General features: G+C 40.9%; 1 protein-coding gene across 2 annotated transcripts in view; it reads left to right on the top strand.

The window, feature by feature from the left end:
* The first annotated feature begins 223 nt into the window (after nt 1-223).
* SYK (spleen associated tyrosine kinase) overlaps nt 224-24,576 on the top strand; it is a 53,679-nt gene continuing 29,326 nt past the window's right edge. For both annotated transcript variants that reach the window (XM_054986250.1, XM_054986249.1), the window contains exons 1-4: nt 224-529; nt 18,594-19,037; nt 20,553-20,713; nt 24,417-24,555. In XM_054986250.1, coding sequence (XP_054842225.1) covers nt 18,627-19,037; nt 20,553-20,713; nt 24,417-24,555 — 711 coding nt within the window. In that variant the 5' untranslated portion in view covers nt 224-529; nt 18,594-18,626. The remainder of the gene's footprint in view (nt 530-18,593; nt 19,038-20,552; nt 20,714-24,416; nt 24,556-24,576) is intronic.

Below are 24,576 nucleotides of genomic sequence, written 5' to 3'. Positions count from 1 at the left end.
GTTGCTCCAGGCGCACAACCGTTCCAGAACGACCCCAAGGAGCCCCAGATTGCAGAGCACCGCAGCGCCGGCTGTGTGCCAAGCTCCGCAATTCTTGCACTGAGCGAGCCAGACCCCCCCCCCCCAAGCTGTTCTCGCCTTCTCTCCCCCCCACCCCCGCCCGAAACGCTCTTAAGCAAATGAAGGAGATGCGGCTTTGTCCGACGAGGAAGTATTGCTCAGCTGCAAGCCCGCGCTGAGGAAATAGCTGCGAGAGAAAATGAGGAAGCGAGCGCTCCAGTCACCCTGAACGGACTCGGGGGCTCAGCAGGCGTGGCGGCCCCGGCCCCGGCCCCGGCCCCAGCAGCCAGAGTTCTGTTTCCCGGAGCCGCAGCTGGCGCAGAGGGAGGCGAGGCGACCTCCCCGAGGATTTGCGCGCGCCCTCGCTGTGGCTGGCGCGCTCGTCTCCCCAAACGACGCTTGGAAGGCCTGGGCTAGCCAGGGGAGGCGCCTGCTTTGGCTTCCTAGTTTCCCCGGCTGTTACACGCAGGTAAACGACGGGGATGCAGATCTGGACTGACCGGGTGTGTGTGTGTGTGTGTCGGAAACTTCCTTCAGGTTTTTGCAGTCAAAACTTTGGGCGGGGGACCCTCGTGAGCAGGTAGAACCGTGGAATAAAAAGTTTTCCTCCAGCAAGGACCAAAGGCCGGAAACTCAGGAGGCAGTAGCGTAACAATGAGAAAGTTCTGGGAAAAGGCATAATTTTAGCTAAGCACAAAATAGATGAGTATTGCGGGGAAGGGCACCCTCTATACGTAAATATAGTGTTGTTGTTGTTTTAAAAAATCAAGATCGATCAGTGTTCCCCATGCCCGTCACTAAACCTTCATGCTGGGAAGTGCTTCATCTGTTGAATTTCTGCATGACACACATCTGGTAAAGGCTGAGGACCCCGTGACAATCTTAAAGGTAGGGGGAATTTCCCTGGTTCTTGTAGAGATAGAGTGGACACTCAATGTCAGCCTCCATTTTTGTTCGAACAGTTCTAAGATATTTTTACCTAAATGTTTTTTAGGAAATTTTGTATCGTGCTTGTGTGCTGCCCTTTCTCTAGTACACTCAGGCAAGTGTTCATGGCACTGTCCCTTTTTAATCACAATAATTTTGTGCAGCGGGATAAGCTAAGAGATGGTAGTTTGTTGAAGAGCACCAGGTGATATAAGCAGAAATTTGAAGTCAGGCCTCCCAAGTGCATGTGTGACCCCGATGCACTGTGGCACACATGCTTGCTGACTCATCAGTCTGTCTTTCTGATTTAAGAAAACAAAATTTAAATTGATGGTTGTTGTGGATTTTCCAGGCTGTATAGCCATGGTCTTGGCATTGTAGTTCCTGACGTTTCGCCAGCAGCTGTGGCTGGCATCTTCAGAGGTGTAGCACCAAAAGATTTAGCTCCAAAATTGAAATTGTCTCAGAAATTCAATTTTGTGCCCATTTATATGGAAGCAGAAACTGGAACTATTAAGTGAGTTGATTCACTTTATAGAATGTAAGATTGCTAACCTTCTCATACTCAGAATTGTGCTACATAGCTGCTTTTTTTTAAAAAAAAAAACAACCAAACAAATATTACATCTAATCTTTTGGATAGGAGTACACTACACCATAGTCACTGAATGTGGTGTTGCCTTAAACTCATACAATTATGTTGTTATTTGGGAATAAACCTTCATATTGTTAGCAGGCCTCATGGAGTGGATTTAAATATCTATAGTACCAAAAAGTGTGCAAGATATTAAAGAGAGATCTTGCTTTTCTCACCCTTTAACCTAAACTGTAACAACTCCTAAAGAAGACTCTGTGGCTATTTTTTGCCTCTGCTCACCTGTGGCCATTTTTGTTATTATTCTTCCTTGTAGTTCCATGTAGCAAAATTTCAGTAATGATAATTAAACACTGGGGGAGCAATCCTAAGTGGTCCTACTCAATGGCATTTACGCCCAGAAAAGTGTGTTTAGGATTACTGCATGGGAGTCTATTGTACTACTTTGGATTTCAAACTGTGATTCTTGGGGGAGGGGGGGGGGAACAAGAATAATTTCTTCTTCAGCTGTTTTGGTGAAATGTAAGACCACTTGCTTATGTACCCTCAGTAGTTTCTCAACTTGAAACATCATTTTCAAGAGTTTCACTTGAATTTCTCATGATCCACCACTATGACCTACAACCTGCTACTCATATTGTGCTGTATTTAAAACTACTGATTTCAGCCTAATTCTACTTCTTATAATTATATTCTAGTATTAATACTGTCACTGCAAAGATTTATGAAAATGATAAAGGACTTGGTTTATTTAGTACACATTATAAAAGGAAGTTTGCATTTTTAAATTTGAATGAATCTAATGGGGCTTACTTTTTCTTAATATATTTAGGATTGAGGCTTCAACCAGCTTCCATTTTAAGCAGCAAAAAAATAATGATCACAGTATTAGACCTCTTTTTAACAAGTCCCTTGATATGACTCAGTATACTGTATTTATTAATGTTGTGTTAATATAACACTTCATTTTCTCAAAGCTAGGATCTTTCTTCAAACTGCAGAATTCTAGGTCATTCAAAAAAGAACTTTTTGAAACTTGTTCCACATCTGTGTTCTACTGTGAAGGAAGAAACCACGTAATTGAAAAATGCACATTTCTTCAGAGAGTCCCTGGTGCAGATGTAGTTTCATGCAGCAAAAGTACTACATAACAGTTAGAGGCTACAGATGAGGTTATGTATTGCAATCTGCATGAAGTGCAGAAGCAAATTTCTGCATGAAGATATTTCTTGCTGGGTTGGGGTGAGCATGAATTGCAAAGAAAGGACAGGATTGGGCATACACCCACTTTACTCAGTCAGGAAACAAGGGCAGTGAGAGAGAAAACTTTTGTTGTATCCATAGCTGAATAAGTTGAGTTCAAGAGTTAGAAGATGCTAAAATCTGACAGAAGGATGGATCTTATGAGAGGGGCAAATGTTCTGTATTGGAAAAGATGAGCAGATTAAGAGCCTGGGTGGAAAGCTATTTGGGTGAATTAAATGGACTGCCCTGAACTTTCCAAAGAAAATAGATCAATAAATATTTTGGATTGCAAACAATTCAAATAATTACAAAAAGCTGATTTAACTGAAACAAATCAGAACTAACAACTTAATCTCAGAACTAAACATCATAACAATCAGATATATTGCCCAAAGAATTTTCTGAGCAAATGATTTATATTAAAAGTACAAACTGTATATTAATCAAAAAGAGTCCAGTAGCAAACTGTATATTGTGATTCAAGTAGTCATCAGACTTCTGTTTTGTGGTCCTTTCTCTCTCCCTGTCTTGTTTGCTGTGATCTTCTATTTTCCAGTTATATGAAGTCCCAAAGAGGAGCTTTGTGCCATTTCTCAGGCAAAGGCGGTGTGTTGCAGAGAAAGGGAACAGTTGGGCATACATTCACCTTACTTGCTCAAGAAACAAGGGTGGGCTGAGAGAACCCCAGACCATTTATTAGGACTTATACACAATTAGTCAAGGTACATATTGACGCAAAAGTTCCTATTTTATTCTCATTTTTGGTGACCAAGACAACTAGTTAGCCTCTTTTACTCCCCCCTCTTCCAGTTTTCTGTGGATTCTCTCACATGAGCTAATGCTGGTCAGCTGAGGAATATTTTTAATAGTCCCATGAGGCAACTAAGATGGTCTCTAACATACTTCTTCCCTACTCTGTGACTTCCCCTACTTAGGACCTAGGAACTTCCTCTTTGCTAACTTCCACTGTTCAGGAAACATATTGGTTAGCTAATTTGGATTACCTGCTCTTCTCCAAGACTAGAATATATATATATCTTCTCTCACTGAACCCCAAGGTTTCTAATGGCAACACTCTACCCATATGGTGCTACAGAAGCTTCCTGATATTAGACAACCAATCATGAGTCTTTGCCTGCTTTGGAACCATAATGAGGCTTGGCGTCCACTCCTTTCCACCCATTAGATTATCTCTTTGGTTTATTGGCTTCTCAGACATTGTGGGGGGGGCCCTGTCTTGGATGAGGATATTTTGCTGGAACTTCTGCTTTTTCTTCTCATTCTCTCTTTTAGTCTCTTTCCTCCCTTTCTTGCTGCAAGTGTGTGTGAGTATCTCGGATACTGGAATCTCATTAAGTGCATTCTGGTATTTGGTACTTTACTGTGTGCACAATATTATCATGAATGCTTGAGTGCTAATCATTCCCCTCATTAAACTGTTTCTGATTTTACCATAGTGCGCATGTCAGTGCTTTTTCTGAACTTGTGCGCAGGGCTTTGGCAACACTGTGGAAAACCCCCTTTAGTTACAACATATGTATGTCATCCCTTGAGATGGGTGTAAAACCAGCAGCTCCTTCTAGCATAGGAATGAGGGGGGGGGGGTGCTGGAAGGAAGATTTCTTTGTTACACTCAAGTTTCCACGAAGTGAATTTGGACTGTATTGGAAAGTGGGTTTCATTCACCTAGACATATTTTTCTCATTTAAATTTATTTTATGCATTTATTTTAGGTTTTCTACATTGTTATACAATGACATTTAAAATCCCATATAGCCTGTGGCCATTGTTGCAGTCTTCTTTCAAAGTCTAGCATTTGGGATTGGAGGTTAATTCAGATTCATTAGCATGAACTGTTTTGAATAACGTTTTTAGTTAGTGGTTGCTGATGCTTGACTTAACTGTTTACGTTCATCCTTACAATGCTTAATATTCTTAAACCATTGCATATTTCACCCTCAGCCTACATTCAGTTCCACTCTGGAGCTAGTCATTGGATGAGTTCCAGGATGAATCATTAATCCTGAAAGTACTTTGCATATATATGTTTGACAGAAACTGCCCTTGCTGTGTATGAAACTCGGGTTTCATCTACATTTTGCATAAAATCTCCCTCCCTCGTATACTGTCTTTTTCTACCACCATGCCATCGTTCCATTTTTTTATGAGAAAGAGGAAGGGGCATAAGAATAAGTGATATACTAGAGATACCTAGTGGCATTTTATGATTATTATGGTGATAATTATATAATAAGAATGTGCATTACACAGATGTGCTTTCTCTTATTTTGATTGGAAAGTATTGCCTCAGTACTTGTTTTATCTCTGTCTGTACGTTAATGACAAACTGAAGTGAAAGTCAAGTTTTAAGTGTTTCTAAAGAGAAGATTAAATAAAAAAGGTTCTTATGGCAAGATTGGAAACTTTTTTCCTTAGCAAAGATTTCTTGATACACGTGGAAGAAAAGTGGAAAATAATAGTGCTGAGCCATTTTGGAAAGCATTGTTTTACTGTTGGTCGTTTTGTTTTAGTGTCTCGACCCACAATTCTCTGAAGTTACTTAAAGACTTATATATAGGATTCATGGCATGTGGCATTATTGAGAAGCAAAAAGTGAAAACTTGTGTCTGAGGCTCGCAAGACAAGCTGGCAGATGAAGGAACAGAGACATGGCTTGTAAAGCAAGTCCTGATGAGGCTGAAGCCACAGATTAGGCAGAATGTGTTAAGAAAGTCCACTAGACCCCAAGTATTCTAATAATTTTGTGGCAGGAAGTTACAATTGAAGATAAGACTTGAGACTGATAGTGCCTTCAGACTTGTAACATACCCCCACATCTCATACCATTGAACTCTTGGACCCTTTTATATGATTATCTGGGAGAATCTTTTTGGCCTCCTTCTAATATTGACTTAATTTATAGTCTACCTTTCTCACTGAGACTCAAGGCATATTACAAAATATGAAAAGAAATTAAATCTGATAACAAAAACTTCCTATAAACAGTGCAGTTGGATTAGGATTGCCCTGACCTGGATAGGCCAGCTGAGCCTGATCTCCTCAGCTCTCAGAAGCTAAGCAAGGTTGGCCTTGGTTAGTAATTGGATGGGACCAGCGTAGACCAGGGTTGCAGATGCAGGGAATGGCAAACCACCTCTGTTAGTTTCTTGCCATGAAGACCCTGCCAGGGATTGCCATAATTCAGCTATGATTTAAGGGTACTCTCCAAGATTAGGACTCCAGAACTGAAAAATAATGCAAACAAAAAAACTCAAAAGTAACAAAAACAGGCTAAGCCATTATATACTGTAGAAAAGTTTAGAACATTGCAGAAAGATGGTGCATACAATAAACATTGCGATGGACCACAACACTGTCTTAGATTTCAAGGATCAAATCCAAAGAAATATGATTTAAGATTCAGGACAGATATGCTTAGTAGATGTGGTGGTGGAGAGTGCCCTCAAGACACAGCTGACTTATGGTGACCCCTGCTGGGGTTTTCAAGGCAAGAGACTAACGGAGGTGGCTTGCCATTGCTTGAATCTGCAACCCTGGTCTTTGGAGGCCTCCTATCCAATTACTAAGCAAGGCCAACCCTGTTTAGCTTCTGCAATATGAGGAGATCAGGCCCCCCTCATGTATCCAGGTCAGCAGATGTGCCTGCAAAAATTTTCTAGTATATTTTTATCTCATCCTTCATCCAAAGAACCAAGAGTAGCATAAATTGTTTATACTTTCAGATTTTATTCTCACAACAACCCTGTGAGGTAGGTGAGGTTGAGGGAGTGTGAGAAGCCGAAGGTTAGCCTGTAAATTTAATGACAATGTGGGGATTTGTACCCAAATTCCTTATATCCAAGTGCCCTATTCAGATCTCTGTGCTACTTTAGTTCTTACCAAAATATATAAATCATGAACACTAATCTCCACCCCCCCCCCCCCACAATGAACAATGACATATCCTTCCCTGGAATGGCGAAGGAATAAGGAGTAGGGATGCCAGCCACCTGGTCAAGCCTGGAGATCTAATGGAATTACAACTGATCTCTAGATATCAGTTCCCCTGGAGAAAATGGTGGTTTTTCAGGGTGCAGTCTATGGCAGTATATGCCACTGATCCCTCCTCTGCAAACACTGCCCTCCCCAGGCTCCACCCCCCAAATCTCCAGGAATTTTCTAACCTGAAGTTGGCAACCCTAATAAGGAGTAAGAATGGTGATTCATCCTTATGTGCTGTTCTCTTCTATTACAGATTCACATCTTTAGATACCTAGTACTATTCCAGTTCTGCTGCTTGCACTCATTGTGCCCTGCTTTTCAAAACTGAAGGGGGCAGACATATGATTCACTTCTCCATGTATAGAAGTTGCAAGTAAAAGTGTGACTGACAGCCACTTAGGAAATAATGCTACATTCCTGTAAAACTCCCCAACCAACATATTAATATGCCTTTTACTTCTTTCTTATATATAGGTTTTATCTTGCATGCAGCAGAATGAGTTTTGTTCCACTTTCTGGAAATAGTATAAAATATATGTGGCATGGCTGAACAAGTTTTTAAGACAGCTACTTAGTTTAAGCTGGCATGAATCCCAGAGAAAAAGAAATGAGTAGAATATGGAAGAGGATAGAATTTATGTAGTACCAAAAAGACACTTTTTATAAAATTATACAAATTAAAACATTAGTAAGTACTGAAACATTTTAAATGCTAGTAATGGTACAGCAATAAAGATTAATTACCATTAAACGCATTTTCAAGAATAAAATGGTGGAGTCTAGAGTAGGGGAAAAAACCATGCAGAAATTCCTGCATTCACAATCGGATGCCACAAAGAGATGTGCCCAGAGAGGAACTGCTGAGTTGGAATTAATTAATTATTTATGTAAAATATTTTTATCCAGCTTTACACCAGAAAACTGAAATTAGAGCAGCTTATATATCAATTGTTGGGGGTGGGGGAGGAGGGACTATCAGAATTACAATGCCTCACAAAGACTGTGAAACAACAGAAAACTTGCCCCAGGAAAAACGCCGGAGTTCTGAGGCAGATTAACACTGGCCTCCAGTGGGGGCCGAAGTCCATCACCACTGGCTTTCCACCAGCCATGATGGACATGGGTCCGGGGAGCAAGTGGTAGGCCTCACAGCCCGCAGGACCCTGTTAATCTACTCCTGGGTGAGTCAACCAAAGTGATCTAAAACAGGCCCAGAAGATGGCCAAGGGGACTCCAGTTTTCTCACTGTATCAACTGTGGTTGGCGGGTTGCGGCTAAAGGGACAAGATTTTGCCCACAAAATAGCTCCCCAAAGCCTCACAGCTAATAATCAAATTAGTAATTTGACGGTTTCCCTATGAGAGGGAGAGACCGAAGTAAGTACCTTTCTCTCTGTCTCCACATTTCTTAACTGTGTATATTGTGCTAAAGTAGTACAAGGAATAGAAGAAAAATGAACAGCCTTAGAGAACAGATTGTATGGCAACAGTGGAAGTCTCAAGTGTTTCAGTTTCAGGTTATTGGGTGAAGACAGATGTTAAAGTGTGCAAAGGCATATATAATAAACATAGAATCCCTCACACCTTTGGTATGGGCTAGTCTAGGTACCTTCCTTATTTTTTTGAAGAGTAGTTTAAGATCACTTACAGTGCAGTCCTAACAAAGCAATACCCTTCTGATTCCACTGGGGCCAGTCGGTTTAGGTTTGCATCATAAGACTTCAGTCTTAAGCAGGTCCATTCAGAAGTAAATCCTGTTGAGTTCAGTTGGATTTATTCCTAGGTGAATATGCACAAGCTAAAATGAATAGTGGAATTGTAGCATGGTTTCTGCATTCAGTTTAGACAGACACACATTTCTAAATTACCAACATGCACATTGATGAAAATGGGGGGGGGGGCAACTTTTATGAGATTGCACATCAGTTGCACCAAACTTACTTTTATATGGTGTTTCACTGATGCACATATGCACTCCTTAGCATTAGTAGAACACCACACAAAAAGAATCTTGGGTCAACTGCACATACAGTTAGTTGCATCAAGAGAGCGATGGCAAGCAAGGTGTGGACAGTGATCTGTACAAGATGTGGAAATGTAAAATAAACCATGGAGAATTGTATCAGTTACTCTTCAGAAACAATTTAAAACTCCAGCACAGAGAGAGAAGTTAAGAACAAGAGCATTTTGTTAAAAAAATCCTACATATAAATTAATAAAATCACAGAAGAGGCTCCACTGTTGTAGTTATCTCTGTGGTAAAAATCCCCAGCAGGCTTTTATTTTTACCATGGGGAATGAGAGATTGACTTTGCTAGCCTGGGTTTCAAGCTGCTAGACCACAATGAGGAATTCACCGCTCCAGCTTTATTCCACTCACTCTCTTTCACAAGTGGAATTTACTCTCCACTCCCACCAGTGGGCCAGTAGAATCACAGTCAACCCCCATGTTCCAAGTCAGAATCCCCTCACTAATTCAACCACCATGGAGTGAGGAAATCTTTTTAAAAAATCTCACTTGTTAAGAGACATTCCCAGGCTCTCCTGTTCCTTTATGTTTTGATAAGCATGAGTTGAAGCCTGAGGCTTTGCCTGTGGTTGCAAAACCCAAATATAATTAGTTGTCCCTGTCCTCCTCTTTCCACAAGGCCCCATGCTTATGTAGGGTCTGCCCACCCATCCTGTGCTTATGTAGGGTCTGCCCACCCATCCTGTGCTTATGTAGGGTCTGCCCACCCATCCTGTCTCTTGGGTTGCCTTCATTATCAAACTAATGGCTTTACTGCCACATTCTTCAGCTTGGAATGGAGAAAGGATGAGGGAGCTGTCTCTTTCCCCTGGGCAGACTACTAGCAATTTGAGTTTAACCCCTGAGCATTCACAAAGCAAAGTGGAATATTCTTACAAAGATAACATGGGTGAAGTGTCATATTACAGCTTCATCTACTTTTGATTACAGCAAGGGCTTGTTTTGTAATTCCTGTCTGCCCAGCACAAGGCTTTGTAAGGGAGTGCCAATTCTAATTATCATCACAACTGATCATACCAACATTTGTTCAGAAGTAAGAGCCAAATTAGGTGAGGTAGCGATGTGATTGGATCTTTTCTGTCTATTTACGTTTCTTTTAAAATTAGACATAGGAGATTGGAATTGGATCAGGATTTCAATGCTAGGAGCAGGAGGATTAGCCCTGCCATTTTCCTGGTGTAATTCTCCGCTTGCCCTGCAGCAGTAATTGTCTGTGCTGGGGAAAGCTTATGGGGACCATGTTGACCGATAAATGAACTTTGGTTACAGAAGATAGACAATTTTTTTTACTGTACCTGTTATTGATTACTTATTTGCATGTTCTTAAACAAAATTTGTACAAATTAATGATTGAGGAAAATGGAACAAAAATGCAACCCTAAGCCCTTTGTTTCCCTGGTAAATGAGGACCAAATTAGATGAGACAGTGTCCTTGTGGTATAATAATAAAGCACCATATATTAATTTACTGTTGCTTTGCTTCTTTCGAGTTCTGAAATAAAAGTGCAAGCTAATTATTTGGCATGGTTACAACTAACTTCTGCTGCAGTAGTTTAAGTGCAGTTTTATGTTCAGAACATAATTCATTCTGGCTGCATCCAAACAAAATGTGAAGCTGAAATTAAATTACTGTTTGCCATGACAGGTAAAAACTTGACTTGATTTGTTGTGCCTGTGCTGTCAGTTTCTTGCCTGCTAACCCAGGGCATGAAAACAAACTACAATTGAAAACAAATTCCAATTTCCCATGATTTCTAAATATAGGTGTCTGGATGGATTGGTGTTTGCTACTTTCAAGCTTCTATTAAATTTGCAGCTATGCATACACCACTGTAGCAACTATAGTCCTAATTGGCCCAGAAAATGCCATGCAAGAGGGTAGGCATTCTTTCTGCTCTACTAGACCAAGTATAATAATTCTCAAGCCACATGACTATGCAGAATCTTGAGTTTATTCAGCAGAACAAAGTGCCAGAATACTGGAATAAAGTTCCAGGATGTGCTTCCTTTGTCACATTGGGTCATATTACTGAGCCTTTCGTTATATTTAGGGAAGCCCAGAACATTTTTATCCTAACTAAGAGACTTAAAAATATCGCAGACAAGCGCACCAGTTATCTTGCCCTAGTTTCGTATGTCAGGTTGAATAAGGTGCACATGAGACTGAATACATTATCCCAAGTGTTAGAATAATTAGGTATTTCTGGGATACTGTATTTGCAAATCCTTCTTTATGATTACCTCATATTTTTACTTCTGATTCTGCTGGAGGATAAAATCCAAATTTAGAAACCATTTGAGTTTTACTAGTTAGCAGTATTTCTTGTTTAGTTCAAGCTTTGTGTGACAGGTTGGATTTGTGTCTTTCTTACTCATCGTAATAGTCTGCAAATTGCATCCTTCCTCTTCTCTAAAGGCTGAAATCCATCTGGAAATGTACTGCACTGGCATACTTAATAAGAATTTTCTCACATTAAAAATATTCAGAGCATTGGATAGACAGTTATTTTTAGGGTCTCTCCTTGCAATTATACTTTTTTTTTAATTCCACAGCTGAGCTGTTATTCTTTGCATATTTCTTTACTAGCTCTGACATCAGTGCCTTTTTAACATCCATGTACAGCATCCTAGAGAAATCATTAGTTTCTTGAATATCACTAGTATCCCCCCCCCCCCCCAACATATTTTGTATTACTTTTTTTTGGTGACAAAATATAGTGTATGGCTTAAAAATCAGTGATGCAGCTAGATCAACACAGACTAGAATCAGGGGCCCTCATATGCACTAATGGATCCCTATACAGCACCCATGCCCACATCCAGTTCTGCAAAGGCAATGGGTATGGATACGTGGTCATATCAGCTGCACCCCTAGCCCCCCATCCATTGTATGGCAATTGTGTGGTTTCACTGAACCACGAGGCATCTAGCTGCCTGGACCCAGCTTGTAGTTAGGCATAGAAGTCTTTTGGCTCTAGATCCAGAGATTTTGGCTGAAATCCAAAGTTCTACTTTAGGCATGCTCAGACATTCCAGTGGAATTTTGACTTTTGCTTGCTGTTAGAGAAATATGAGCCCAATGCTCCCTTGGCATTCAGGCTTGTAGGTTTTGTGTGTGTATCCTAATTAACTTTCAATTTAATTTAGGAACTGCCTTTTACTTAATTTTTTCTTTCATATTGTAAAATGATTACAATGTTTCTACTTCATAGAAAATGTTTCATAAGAATTATTTGTGACCCTGCTTGTAACAGCCTGTTTTTAAAAAGACACAATTATATAATTATCTAAATTAGTGCTTGAATTGTAGCCTTGAATTTATACCTGAATGCATGTGTGTTTGTGTGTGTTTGTGTGTGTGTGTGAGCATGCGTGCGTACATGCACAGGGACCTGCTTAGGTTTTTTAAAGGTATATTGGAACAATATTGTTTTAATATACTTTTGCCTTTCAGGTTTGTTTTTTAGCTGACGTAGCATTGGTTGCTCTGCTTCTGTTCCATATTTCGGCCTTGCTTGTCCTGAACTGGATAGCCCAAGTGACCCTGATCTTGTCACATCTCAGAAGTTAAGCAGGGTCAGCCTTGGTTACTAATTGGATGGGAGACCTCCAACAAAGACCAGGTTGCAGAGGTAGACAATGGCAAACCACCTCTGTTAGTCTCTTGCTATGAAAACCTCATCAGGGGTCACCATAAGTCAACTCTGACTTGAGGGCACTCTCCACCACCAAATGGCTTTTTACCTGTAAAGAATAACAACTGCCTGCAGGACAGCATAAACTTTACAACACAAATGAGAAAGTGTTGGTTCTTTTTAAATTTCACTTTTGGGCACCCATGTTCAACAAAAACACTAACAAGTATTTGGAGGTGTGAGAGCTATCAATATTTTTATGGGTTAATACTGTTGTGGACTTATTTGCAAAGCTGCTTTATTGATTTTGCTATTTTCTGTCCTTTTCCAGTCTGGCATCCCATCTTGAACTTGAAATTACTAGTATATTTCTGCTTTTCTTTTTCAGTACAGTCCTAACAGAGTTACAGCCTTCTATGCCCATTGACTTTAACAGACTTAGAAAGGTGTGAGTCTGCTTGGGTTTGTACTGTAAATATGCTCAGCAGGAATTTGCCACCAAACTGTTTACTGGCAGTTTGTCAAAATCTTGAGGACTACATGTAGATATAAATAATTATACTTAATATTCTAAAAGAAGACAAATATTTCTTTATATCTGACTTTATATCTTAAATACCTGCTTTAAGCTTATTGTAAGAAACAATTTATCTTGATCACTTCCTGTTTGTCACAGAGTCCAAGTATCTATTTCAACTCTTCAACTAGGTGTTATATCCTATGTATTATTTAATGCATCTCCACCCAGTATTCTGCTTGCTCTTTTCCCTGTAATAAAGTTGCTTGTGTGCATATAATGAGAAGTACAACATAGTCATCCTACCTCTGTGGAAGTGGTTGTGTGTAATAAAATATTCTGAGCAAGATTGCAAACCACCACCACTCCCTAAATATATCTAATGGGATCTTATACTTGTAAACCAATAGGATGGTTTGTAATGGCCATTGAGTTACTGCAACATCACCCATTTTAATACTAGACAGCCTAATGTTTAGTAGTAAACTGTTAGTAATAGCCGGATGGATCCAGCCATTCTCCAATGGCATTTCTCCAGCATAAGGAATCTTCCTCCAGTTTTAGTGGCTCTTCCTCCAATGGAAGAACCACTTAAGTTGGAGAAAGGCTTGAAATCTGAGTCAAAAGAAAATGTGAAGTATAAATATTTTAATAAATAAATTAGCTTTGCTCGCTGGGATGGTAGGATAGTGGTAGGATCCATCCATTGGTTTGTATTAGGGCTGCCAGTTCCCCAGTGGAGGTGGGGAATCCCCTGCTTTCAGCCTCTGCCTGTTGCCGCCACTCACCTGGCCAGTGGGGCAAAAAGGCCCCAGGGAATGGCCTCCTGGGCCAGCACACAGTGGATGTGTTTCCAGCGGTGAGCCTGCTCCTGCCCTTCACAGGGGCCCAAATTGATCTCTGTGGAGGGCTGGAGCATGCCTGCCACAGGATGTGATGATGTCACTCCTGAAAGTGATGTTATTGCAGTCAGCTGGAGCATGCATGTGAGAACACTAAAAAGGTAAGTGTCCAGTTCTCCCCACCCCCCTTGCCAGGAGGGTAAGGAACCAAGCAACCCTAGTTTGTCATAACTCCACTTCTTTTCTTTTCTGCAATGCATTCTCCTGTAGACTAACAGAAGATGACTTTTGGTTAAAACATGGTTCTGGATGTCCATTACCCACAAGAGGAAACAAAATACTGGTTAGATACTTTGACCTAGAGATATATGTGTTCTTAAATGCTGAAGAGTTGTGGCTTCCTGTGTAAGATTCAAGTAATACGTTTTAAAGAATAAACTGTAAACTTTGCGTTTTAGAGATAGCTATGCTTCAAGGGGCTAGTGAAGAACAAACTGAAGAAAGCAAAGCCTGCAAAGAGATTTTTGGGCATGGGATAATCTATAGCTGTTTATAATTCAGAAGGAATTACAAAGGTTAAATTAGTAGTGCAGATCTAGAAAACGGATAGTGCATGTTTGAGCTGTACTGAGTAAATGATCAGACAAAATCCTAGACTGCACTCATGTGCAAGAAAAGGAACTGTGTAATGGCCAGGAATGTGAGCCAGGATGATCACGTTTCAAATTGCGGTAGTTATGAACTCTTTTAAATTGTCTTTAGGCAAGCTGCTATTTCTCAACATCAGCTATTCTTCTGTAATGTTTAATGTTATCCCTCTTTTCATCTGTGAAATGCACAGAACATTCTATATAAATGCTTATGCCTTGCATCTGGTTGTATCCAAGCATCCACACAAATCATGGAATGCAAGGCAGCAATTTTTACAGCCATTCTACACCTGTAAATTGACACTATATGAAGACTATGACTTCTGTGTCTTCTATGAATTGTTTTAGCTGGTCAGAAGATAATGCTATACTAGTCATTCCCTCTTCCAATCAAAAGAGGCATGCTGCTGCACTGAACAATATACCTGGGAGTTCTGTCAATGGATTCCCAAGCATTTGGTCCGCTTCTGATACAGACCAAGAGCCAGTTTGGTATAGTGGTTAAGAGCAGAAGGAATCTAATTTGTGAACCAGGTTTGATTCCACCCTCCTCCACTTGAAGCCATCTGGGTAACCTTGGGTCAGTCACAGCTCTTCCAGAGCTCTCTCAGCCCCACCCGCCTCACAGGGTGATTGTCATGAGAATAATAATAACATACCACAATAACGGCTCTTGTGTGGCATTAAGTTGTCTTGAAGGGCTGTATATAAAGCAAATGTTGTTATTATTCACTACTACTTCTACTATTCAGTTCTGGCTAAGCCAAACCATGGATAATGATGTTTAGTCATGGTTTCATGTGATGTCCACATTAGCAGTTATAGTTTGCAATTTACAAGCAAGCTGGAATCTAAAACTAGGGCTCGAAGTGGGTTTGTAAACCATGCTTTGTGGTATTTATTTAAATATTTATCTCCTTTGCTATATAAAAGCAGTTCAAATAGCTGCTTGAAAGCACTAAGCAGAGTTGGCCACAGTCAGTACGTGAAAGGGAGACCACCAAGGGAGACTGAGTTTCTGCACAGAGGAAGGCAGTGGCAAATCACCTCTGCTTGTGTCTTGCCTGGATCAATCCTAAACAGGTTTAAATAAAGTAAGTCCCATTTATTGAATAGGATTTGCTCCCAGGTAAGTGTTCTTAAGGTTGCAGTCTTATTAATTTAAAAAGGCAGAAGCAGTGGTTAAAACAACAATTTTAAATTAGAAATGTTAACCAAGTGCTAAAAAGAAAGTCCTAATCTGTGCTGTGTAGGGACTAGAGTGTTCAACTAGGATCTGAGAGATGCTGGGAAGTTTGCTGGGCATCTCTGGGCCAGTAAATTGCCACTTAACCATTTTTGCTGTGAGGTAAAATGGAGACTTGAGAATTATCCCCTGAACCCCAAGGAGGGGAGGATGGAATAAAATGTACTAGATAGATCCTAGGGCTAGATCTAACAGCATCTGAAGCAATGATTCTCTTTTTAAGGGGGATTGCAGTACTTTCTGGAACTGAAAGAGTTCCACTTCCCAAATACTGAAACATTTGCCTCCAGAACCATCAGACATCATTTAGCACTTCTGCCACCTTTATAAGTAGTAGAGCATATTGTTAGTTTGATTGTTTGAAGCCACCTCCAGAAATCATTCTGAAATGGATGATGATAAGCCACTGGCACCGAATTAACAGGGCTGGAGTTTGCGGGCTGCAGGCAAGGGGAGGGCAGCTTGGCTCCCTGCCTCCCAGCCAGCAGCTCAACATGGCTCCCTGAGATGCATTCAAAATATCCAGCCAGCCAATTGGAGCAGCCAGCTGGAAGGAGGGCGGGGACTTTGTTCCCAACCTGATAGAACAAGTTTTCTCTCAGGTCCAGCCCCCTCCTATTTAAAGGGAGCCAGTCCAGGAGCACAGGGCAGTTGGACTCCAAGCAGCGGATCCCTCCCTCCTACCGCTCCATTTGGGGATTTAGGTACAGGCTGGTTCATGTTGTTATTCTAATGTTAAATCAAGTTTGGCAAGATGTTCTGAATTGAATTGCAATGTCACATTATTGTCACAACTTTGGGTGATAGTGATTTTTGGCAGGTTGGAACAGTTTAAATGTTGATTGGCTTTACTGTAATGTAATTCATGTTAATCCTGATGTGGCGGCTGTTTTGGTGTTGGGCTCAGATCTCCTTGAGGGGAAACATGGCTTGCATGCAGTTTCCCCCATAGATGGGGATCCCCATAAGGGATCTTGGAACAGGCATGGGCAGGGGCAAGCCCAGCTCGGAGGCTACCAGAGCATGCCTGCTTCCAGGTGGCAGGGGAACCACTCAGATTCTGCTGCCCATTGGGGTTCTGACTAAGAGCGGAACTACAAGTGACAAAAGGCACAGATTGGACACTTGTCAGCTTCCCTCAAGTTTTGATGGGAAATGTAGGCAGCTTGGCAGAATGTTGGACATGTGACAGTTGAAAAGTCCATTGGACAGCAGTCAGAGAGCCAAGCTGCAAGACTAGGATGCCTACATTTCCCATCAAAACTTGAGGGAAGCTGACAAGTGTCCAATCTGTGCCTTTGTCACTTGTAGTTTCACTCTAATTCTCATCCCGCGGTTTCCCTTTCAGCAAGCAGGCTGAAGGGTGAGGGGTCATTGGCTGGCAGGCGGATCAGCCAATGCAGGGATCCACACCCTATGCTGTGCCAATGCTCCTATCACTGTTACCGATAAAAGTTGTGGCCTTTTTTTCTCCATGTAATGCATCATATGTTTTGTTAACCAGTCTCTTCTAAAGCCTCTGAAGTTTAGCTACCACCACCCTCTTGTCAAGTGGTGAGAGGGTGGGAAGATCTGCAACTAGTTTATAACTAGCATCTGGATGAATGATATGGCCACCTTCTTCACAGTGGCTGAGACTGCATCTTTCTTAGCGAAGTTTTAACTGTATCTTGAACTGTATCTTGACTGAACAAGTGATTCCTCCCATTGAATATCATCAACCAAGAAGGACAAGCATCAAGCAAGCAAGTGGGACTCCCATCTCGCCAAATATTCTGTCCATATCTTCAAATCGTAACAATGAAAATTCATCAAAATAAATTGAATTGGTTGGTTTTTAAATAACATCCTGTAACTCTCTTCAAAAATGCCATCTGTCAGATTAGATATGAGAGATTTTTACCAGCAAAATATTTCACAAATAAGTCATAGTTATCTGTTGGGGCTTGCTAAATGACTTCGACGTGAAATGTGACATGGAATGGGGCTCCCCCAATGCCCCAGCTGCTTAAAGGCCAGTCAGGGGAAAATAGCTCATCATAATATGGTTTCTTGTCTTCACCTACCTTAGTTTAAACAAATGCAGGTAACCATTTTCACCTGGAGAAAGTCAGTCTCTGCTTCCCAGATCTGTAGCTCCACTTAAACTACCACTTCTGTAGCTGTTTGGATACAATTACATATCTTGAATTCTAATCCTAGAACTCCAGCTACAACAGTTTTGAGTAATTTCACAGAGCTTTTGTGTTGCATCTTTTACGGCATCTTTTATGCTTTTAAGGGCCAGTTTGATGGCTTAGTACAGGGAAATAATCAACTTCTAGAAGATAAGGATATACTAGATGAGGACAACAGCTTTATTGCATTCCCCACACCTCCCCATACTACTTCCTTAAAAATATTCTCATCATTGTTCTTATTTAAATTTTGTTTTTGTAAAATTGCAATCAGTAAAAAAGTTTAAAAAACATTAAGGCCATCCTGCTGTTAATGGAAACCAGTTCTGGTCCAGATAAATATGTCTATAGGAATAATTTGGTAAGAAAAGGCAGGAGACCAATCATGGCTGTCCCCAAATGTCAGTTCACATATTGCTAAGGTACTGTGATAGTCATCTAAATATTATTTCCTGTAATTTGGTACCATAATTCTTTGGTAAGATTTGAAGTTCTTACTAAATGGTATAACACACCTTAAGCCCTCCCCAAAGTCCTCAAACTAGCTTAAAATAAAAATGTATAACATATAGCATAATATTTGTGTGAGAATTGTATTCGATTTTACTATTTTTGGTTTTCCTTGTGAGATTACTTCTCTTCAAACTTCTATTTCTTCTTTCCTTCCAGGTGCACATTAATTGCTACAAGGTATTTAGAAAAATGGCCAGTGCTGCTAATTCTAACAGTCATCTCCCCTATTTCTTTGGCAACATCACACGTGAGGAAGCTGAAGATTACCTCATGCAAGGAGGGATGAGCAATGGATTGTATTTACTGCGAAAGAGCCGGCATTTTTTGGGAGGCTATGCCTTGTCCTTGGTTTATGATAGCAGAGTTTATCATTACACCATTGAGGGGGAAATGAATGGCTCATACGCCATTGCAGGAGGAAGATCTCACAGAAGTCCTGCAGAACTCATTAACTACCACTCAGATGAAGTTGATGGTCTTGTTTGCCTTCTCAAGAAACCCTATAATCGACCACCAGGAGTGGAACCAAAAACAAGTCCGTTTGAAGACTTAAAGGAAAATTTAATCAAGGAATATGTCAAACAAACATGGAACCTGCAGGTAATTTTAGCTCTCTTGTTTTTTGTACATGGTGTATAGAATGAGGTAAGGAGAAGGAAGGAAGAATTGAAAGGTATAAACTGAAAACTTGCACGTGTCAAGAGGCAACAAAAACATTCTCAGGCATCAGTGGAGAATTTTCCCATTCAACAAAAAGCCATTCTAAGTGGCTCTCTCTCAATATTTTGCAAACAAATGACATACTATTCTGCAAATATAAAACACATATCAGCAAGCAAATTTCTTTTTTCAATCTCTGACCAAAAAAAAGCACTAACCAATGTCATTATTCTGTAAGCATTCCCAGATGATGGGTTTGTTTCATAGAATCTTAAAGCTAAGCTACAAGAGACGAATTACACAAGGAGGAGTACCTGAAGGGAGTCGCCATGTTAGCTGGGAAGCTGATTTTTAAAAGAGATTGGAAGGCTCTGTCAATTTCCCCTCTCTACAGAGCCAGGAAGACAGCTTGCTCAGGGGGGGTTGTTAATTTCCTTTTCTCCTCTTAGAAGGGGAGGTGAAACTGACAAGAGCCTTTGGGAGGCAAAGAGGAAATTAACAAACCCTCTGAGCAGCAATCTCCCTAGCTCTGTAGAGAGGGGAAATTGACAAAGCCTTTTGATCTCTTTTAAAACTCAGCTTCCCAGCTAACATTACAACTCTCTTCATGTGCTCCTCCTCATGTAATTTGTCTCTTGTAGCTTGGCTGTCAGTCATAGAATCACAGGGTTGGAAGGGACCTCTAGGACAACCCCTTGCACAATGCAGGAAATTCACAACTACCCCCCACACTCCCAGTGACTCCTGCTCCATGCCCAGAAGATGGCAAAACACCATCAGGATCCATAACCAAACTGGCCTGGGGGAAATTGCTTCCTGACCCTAAAGTGGCAATTGGCATTACCCTGGGCATCTAAGAAGGAGCTACAAGAACCAAGCACTGATGTAACCCTTCTTGCCCTCCTTCTCATGATCTGCCTAGGTTCACAGAAGCAGCATTGCTGTCAGATGGCCATCTTGCCTCTGCTTAAAAACCTCCAAAGAAGGAGAGCCCACCACCACCCGAGGAAGCCTATTCTACTGAGGGACTACTCTAACTGTCAGGAAGTTCTTTCTAATGTTTAGCCAAAAACTCTTTTGATTTAATTTCAACCTATTGTTTCTGGTGCAACCTTCTGGGACAGCAGAAAACCACTCTGTGCCATTCTCTATATGACAGCCCTTGCATGGATCTTGCTTTTATTTAATATATCAGATTAATATATTTAATATTAGCATTTTTAGCATTCATTTTGAATTGCTTTCATTTAATTTTCTAGTTATCATGATTCATGTTAATATTTTTTAAACTATGTACTGTATGCAGTATGATTTCAGATATTTCTGAGTCAGTTACAAAGCAAAATATTTTGGATATGGACAATTGTTTATATTATATTCTTATAATTGTTTATATTATATTCATATACAAAATGGTATAATTTACATATGTTTTCCATTTTGTTCCCTGTGCAGGGTTATGCCCTGGATCAAGCAATTATTAGTCAGAAACCACAACTAGAGAAATTGATTGCTACAACAGCACATTTGAGGATGCCCTGGTTCCATGGGATGATAACTCGGATTGAATCAGAGCAACGCATTCTTCTAGGGACGAAAACCAATGGGAAATTTTTGTAAGTTAATATTTTTCCTGTATGCTCTGAGAAGTGACAGAAGAACCGAATATGACGTTCATATCTTATCAAGAATTCTAAAATTTTACAAAATGTATGAATAAGCTGGGCTTTTTTCAGGATGTATGCACCAGTACAGAGTACTGGCAACTCTTTACATTGTACAGGCACCTCTTGGGACATTGGGGACTTGGGCTGAGATGGGAGAACCTCATAAGTTTAAGGAAAAAAGCACGGTGCATATGCATAGCCAACCTTGTATCTATTGAAAGCAATGTTTTGTGACTTATTAGAAGACATTGTAAATTCTTGTGAAGTACCAGACCCTTGGAACTTATCCTCATAACAGTAACAGAAAAGACACAAATAAATTCCTGTCACCCACACAAATGTCTGAAGTAAAATAATGTTTATATTCTTCTAGAAGGCTTTGTAAGGAGGAGAGCTTTCACACCACAAAATGGAACTTTTTCCATAGACATGAGACATGACCGACTGTGCCACTTTGAGATAGCACCTTCAACAAATACGCAAGTTCATAATACAGTAAATACATAGTATTTACAAAATGTATATCCTGCCTTTCTGCTTGAACAGGGCTATCAAGCTGACTAACAATTTAAAGCAAAACACATCATAAAAATACATTAAACCCCAAATAAAATGTGTATAAAAAACCAGCAATTAAAACAAGTCAGGAAAGAGTGGTCATTGAGGGAATGAAAGAAAGTCTTCACAGCAGAAGACAATGAGAGGGGACAGATGAATGTCTCTGGGGAGGGAGTTCCACTGAGGAGTCTTGGGTTGGCACCCTCCTAAACTTAGAAGGTAGAGGTACATGAAGCAGTGCTTCAGAAGAGGATCGTAGTAGTCAGGTAGGTTGGGAGTAGGTGGTCCTTAAAGTACACTTGTCCCAAACCTTATAGGGATTTAAAGGTCAGCACCAGGATATTGAATTGGGCCCAGAAACATAATTAGGAGCTAACATAGATGGAACAAGACTGGAGATTATGGCCTGTTCCTTCAAGGAAAGTGGAATCTCATCCAGAAAAGGAGATACTTTAAATCCCAGGTCAGTCCTGCTGCTCACAATTAGCACTTCTTTCTTGTCATGATTAAGCTTCAGTATATTCGGCCTCTTCACCCCCCTCCCCACTGTCTCCAGGCACTGGTTCAAGGTTTCTCCAGCCCTCTAGGAAGGATCCATTTGAAGTGAGCTGAGTATCATCACATGGTGGTGCCCACCCTGCCCAAATCTGTGGATGATCTCACTCAGTAGCTATGGAGCTGAGCAGCATCCCTCCACAACCACCTTCTAAAACCTGCCTTCTGGAAATGTATGCCATGTGTTCTGATAAACAGGCAGTAGTAGAGTGATGACAAGATCAGATTTGCTGATAGTTGATAGACTTCTTTCTTTGTCATGGTGTCTATACCACCTAGGGTCTTAGCATGCATTAATTTTAAGAATAGGATTCCTGAATGTGAATGAACTGAGGATACTCAATCCTGCTATAGTCTCTCTAGTTAATCCTGCAGCCACAACTCCTTGCTCATGAGTAATGGACTAATAAAATATTCCATGTGAGAACTAAATGACAGGCTGAATACATTGATTTGTCATAAATCAGTTTTCTCCTTGAGAACTAGATTGGGTGTAATCGTAAATGGTAATAGTAGAAGGTAGATGGTAATAGTCTCTCTGTGCCTTTATTTCACCCAATCATACCCATGATGAAGCAAATTTTGCTATTCTGTTGTCTTTTATCTAACTTCATCTCACTTTCAAGTTCTAAAGGCCATGGATGCACAAAGCGCCTGTGAATTTCTCTCCCTCACCCCAACTCCATTTTTCCATTGACATTGTGCATTTTGGGCATTTCCCATCTCTTTTTGTCTGACTAAACCATGTGATGTCAATTTGTGTAATGCTCTGTATTTCTGTAAGCTGCTATCTAACGTATTTATAGATCACTGAGATAGGCTGTCAGGAAGGGTATAGAGCGTTAGTAATTCAGGAACTGGAAAATCCTGTTCATGTAAGAAGCTTGGAAAAGTCTTGACAAGATCACTTAAGCTGTTAGTTCTGCTGCTTTTTCGGGTGGCATAAAATCAGTAGACTTCCTTTTCCTTTGAATTCTGAAAATTTACAAATATTTTTCTAATGAAATACAGTAACAGTAACATTTGATTTATATACCACTGTTCAGGATAACTTAATGCCCACTTAGAGCAGTTTACAAAATATGTCATTATTATCCCCACAACAATCACCCTGTGAGGTGGGTGGGGCTGAGAGAGCTCCAAGAGAGCTGTGACTGACTCAAGGTCACCCAGCTGGCTACAAGTGGAGGAGTGGAGAATCAAACCCAGTTCTATAGATTAGAGTCCCGCCGCTTTTAACCACTACACCAAACTTATGGACACACACGCTCTGAAATTAATGATGCAAATGATAAGTAACAGAATGACACCATATTTTAGAGGAACTATGTGTCACACATGGGACTGAGAATTTGAGAGTTATTGTTTGTTCTGAAAATATTTTAGAACTCAAAGAAGTCTATGATGGCAAAATCCTGTTATTTCATAATATGCACAGTAGAAAGGATGGCTTGTTGCAATTATCAGCTAAATGGCTAATAATCCAGATGGTATGAGAGGAAAATTATATTTCTTTCCATTGCATCTGAAGAAATGAGCTCTGACTTCTGAAAGCTCTTGCTAGAATAAATGCTGGTAATTTGTAAGGTGCCACTGGACTTCTGTTTTGTTTTTCTACAATAGACTAACACTCCTCTGTAAGAATCCAGATGTCTAAGTAGATTTTTTTTCCAGATCTACTACCTTTTCTTTAAAGCCGTTGCTCAGTTATTTTGTGGAAATGGAAGTGCACACAGGGAGGGACCCAAATTGCTTGTTCTCCCCTAAATGCTGCTGTTGTGTTGAATATCAGAGGGAAAGAAGCTGAGAAAAAGTCCTTCATGGTTTGTTTGGTGGAATTCGGCTCTCCCAGCCGCGGCATAAAGCCGCTCAAGCTGGGAGCCGCCATTTGCAGCCCCACCTGGTTGAAAGGAGGCAGGATCCCTTCCCGGGCACCCGGGGCTTAGCCGGGGGGCGGAGCCAGGAGCCTGTTGTAGGTGGCTCCGCTCTCCCCGGTGGCAGTTATGTTGTGGTGGCTGCCATAACACGGGCAGACGCCTGCGGGGATCCCCAGGAACAAGGCCTACTCTCATGCTAGACGGCTGGGGCGTAATAGGTACTTGAGGGGGGATCCATGGCCTGGCTGGCCGGGTTGCAGCCATTCGTGAGATGGCCTACACCCGGGGCATGGGGCTCGCCCAGGCAGGTCAAGGTGGTGGTCAGTGGGCTGATCCCGTGGCTTGACCTGTACCGCTTAGTTAGCTCTTGCCGTGCTTTATGTTTATGGTCATTTTAATAAATGGCCCTTTAATCCAAGCCTGTGTCTGTCTCTTCATTCCGGCTGGGGTTGCAAAGGGCACAACAACAATCTCCAGGATCTTTAAGAAAAGCTGGAGGTGATACAAAAAAGCACACTGAGGACTGGGAGCGTTACACAGCTAATAATGGACAGTGTCAGAGTATTGTTTCAGCCCTGCTGGTAGCCCCATATTTGTCGCCATAAGAAATTTTTCTCTCTGCTTTTTGCCAACAAACTTTTGACTTGGCTTTGCTTTTGCAGAATCAGGGAAAAAGAAGCCAATGGATCTTTTGCTCTCTGTCTTCTCCATGAAGGAAGGGTAGTACATTATCGCATTGATAAAGACAAGAGGGGAAAGCTGTCAATTCCTGAAGGAAAGAAATTTGATACACTCTGCCAGGTTTGTTAAATTTCAGTCATG

The sequence above is a fragment of the Eublepharis macularius genome, chromosome 8 (assembly GCF_028583425.1).
Source record: "Eublepharis macularius isolate TG4126 chromosome 8, MPM_Emac_v1.0, whole genome shotgun sequence".
In the NCBI taxonomy this organism is placed as follows: domain Eukaryota; kingdom Metazoa; phylum Chordata; class Lepidosauria; order Squamata; family Eublepharidae; genus Eublepharis; species Eublepharis macularius.
This window is presented reverse-complemented; position numbering and strand designations above follow the sequence as displayed.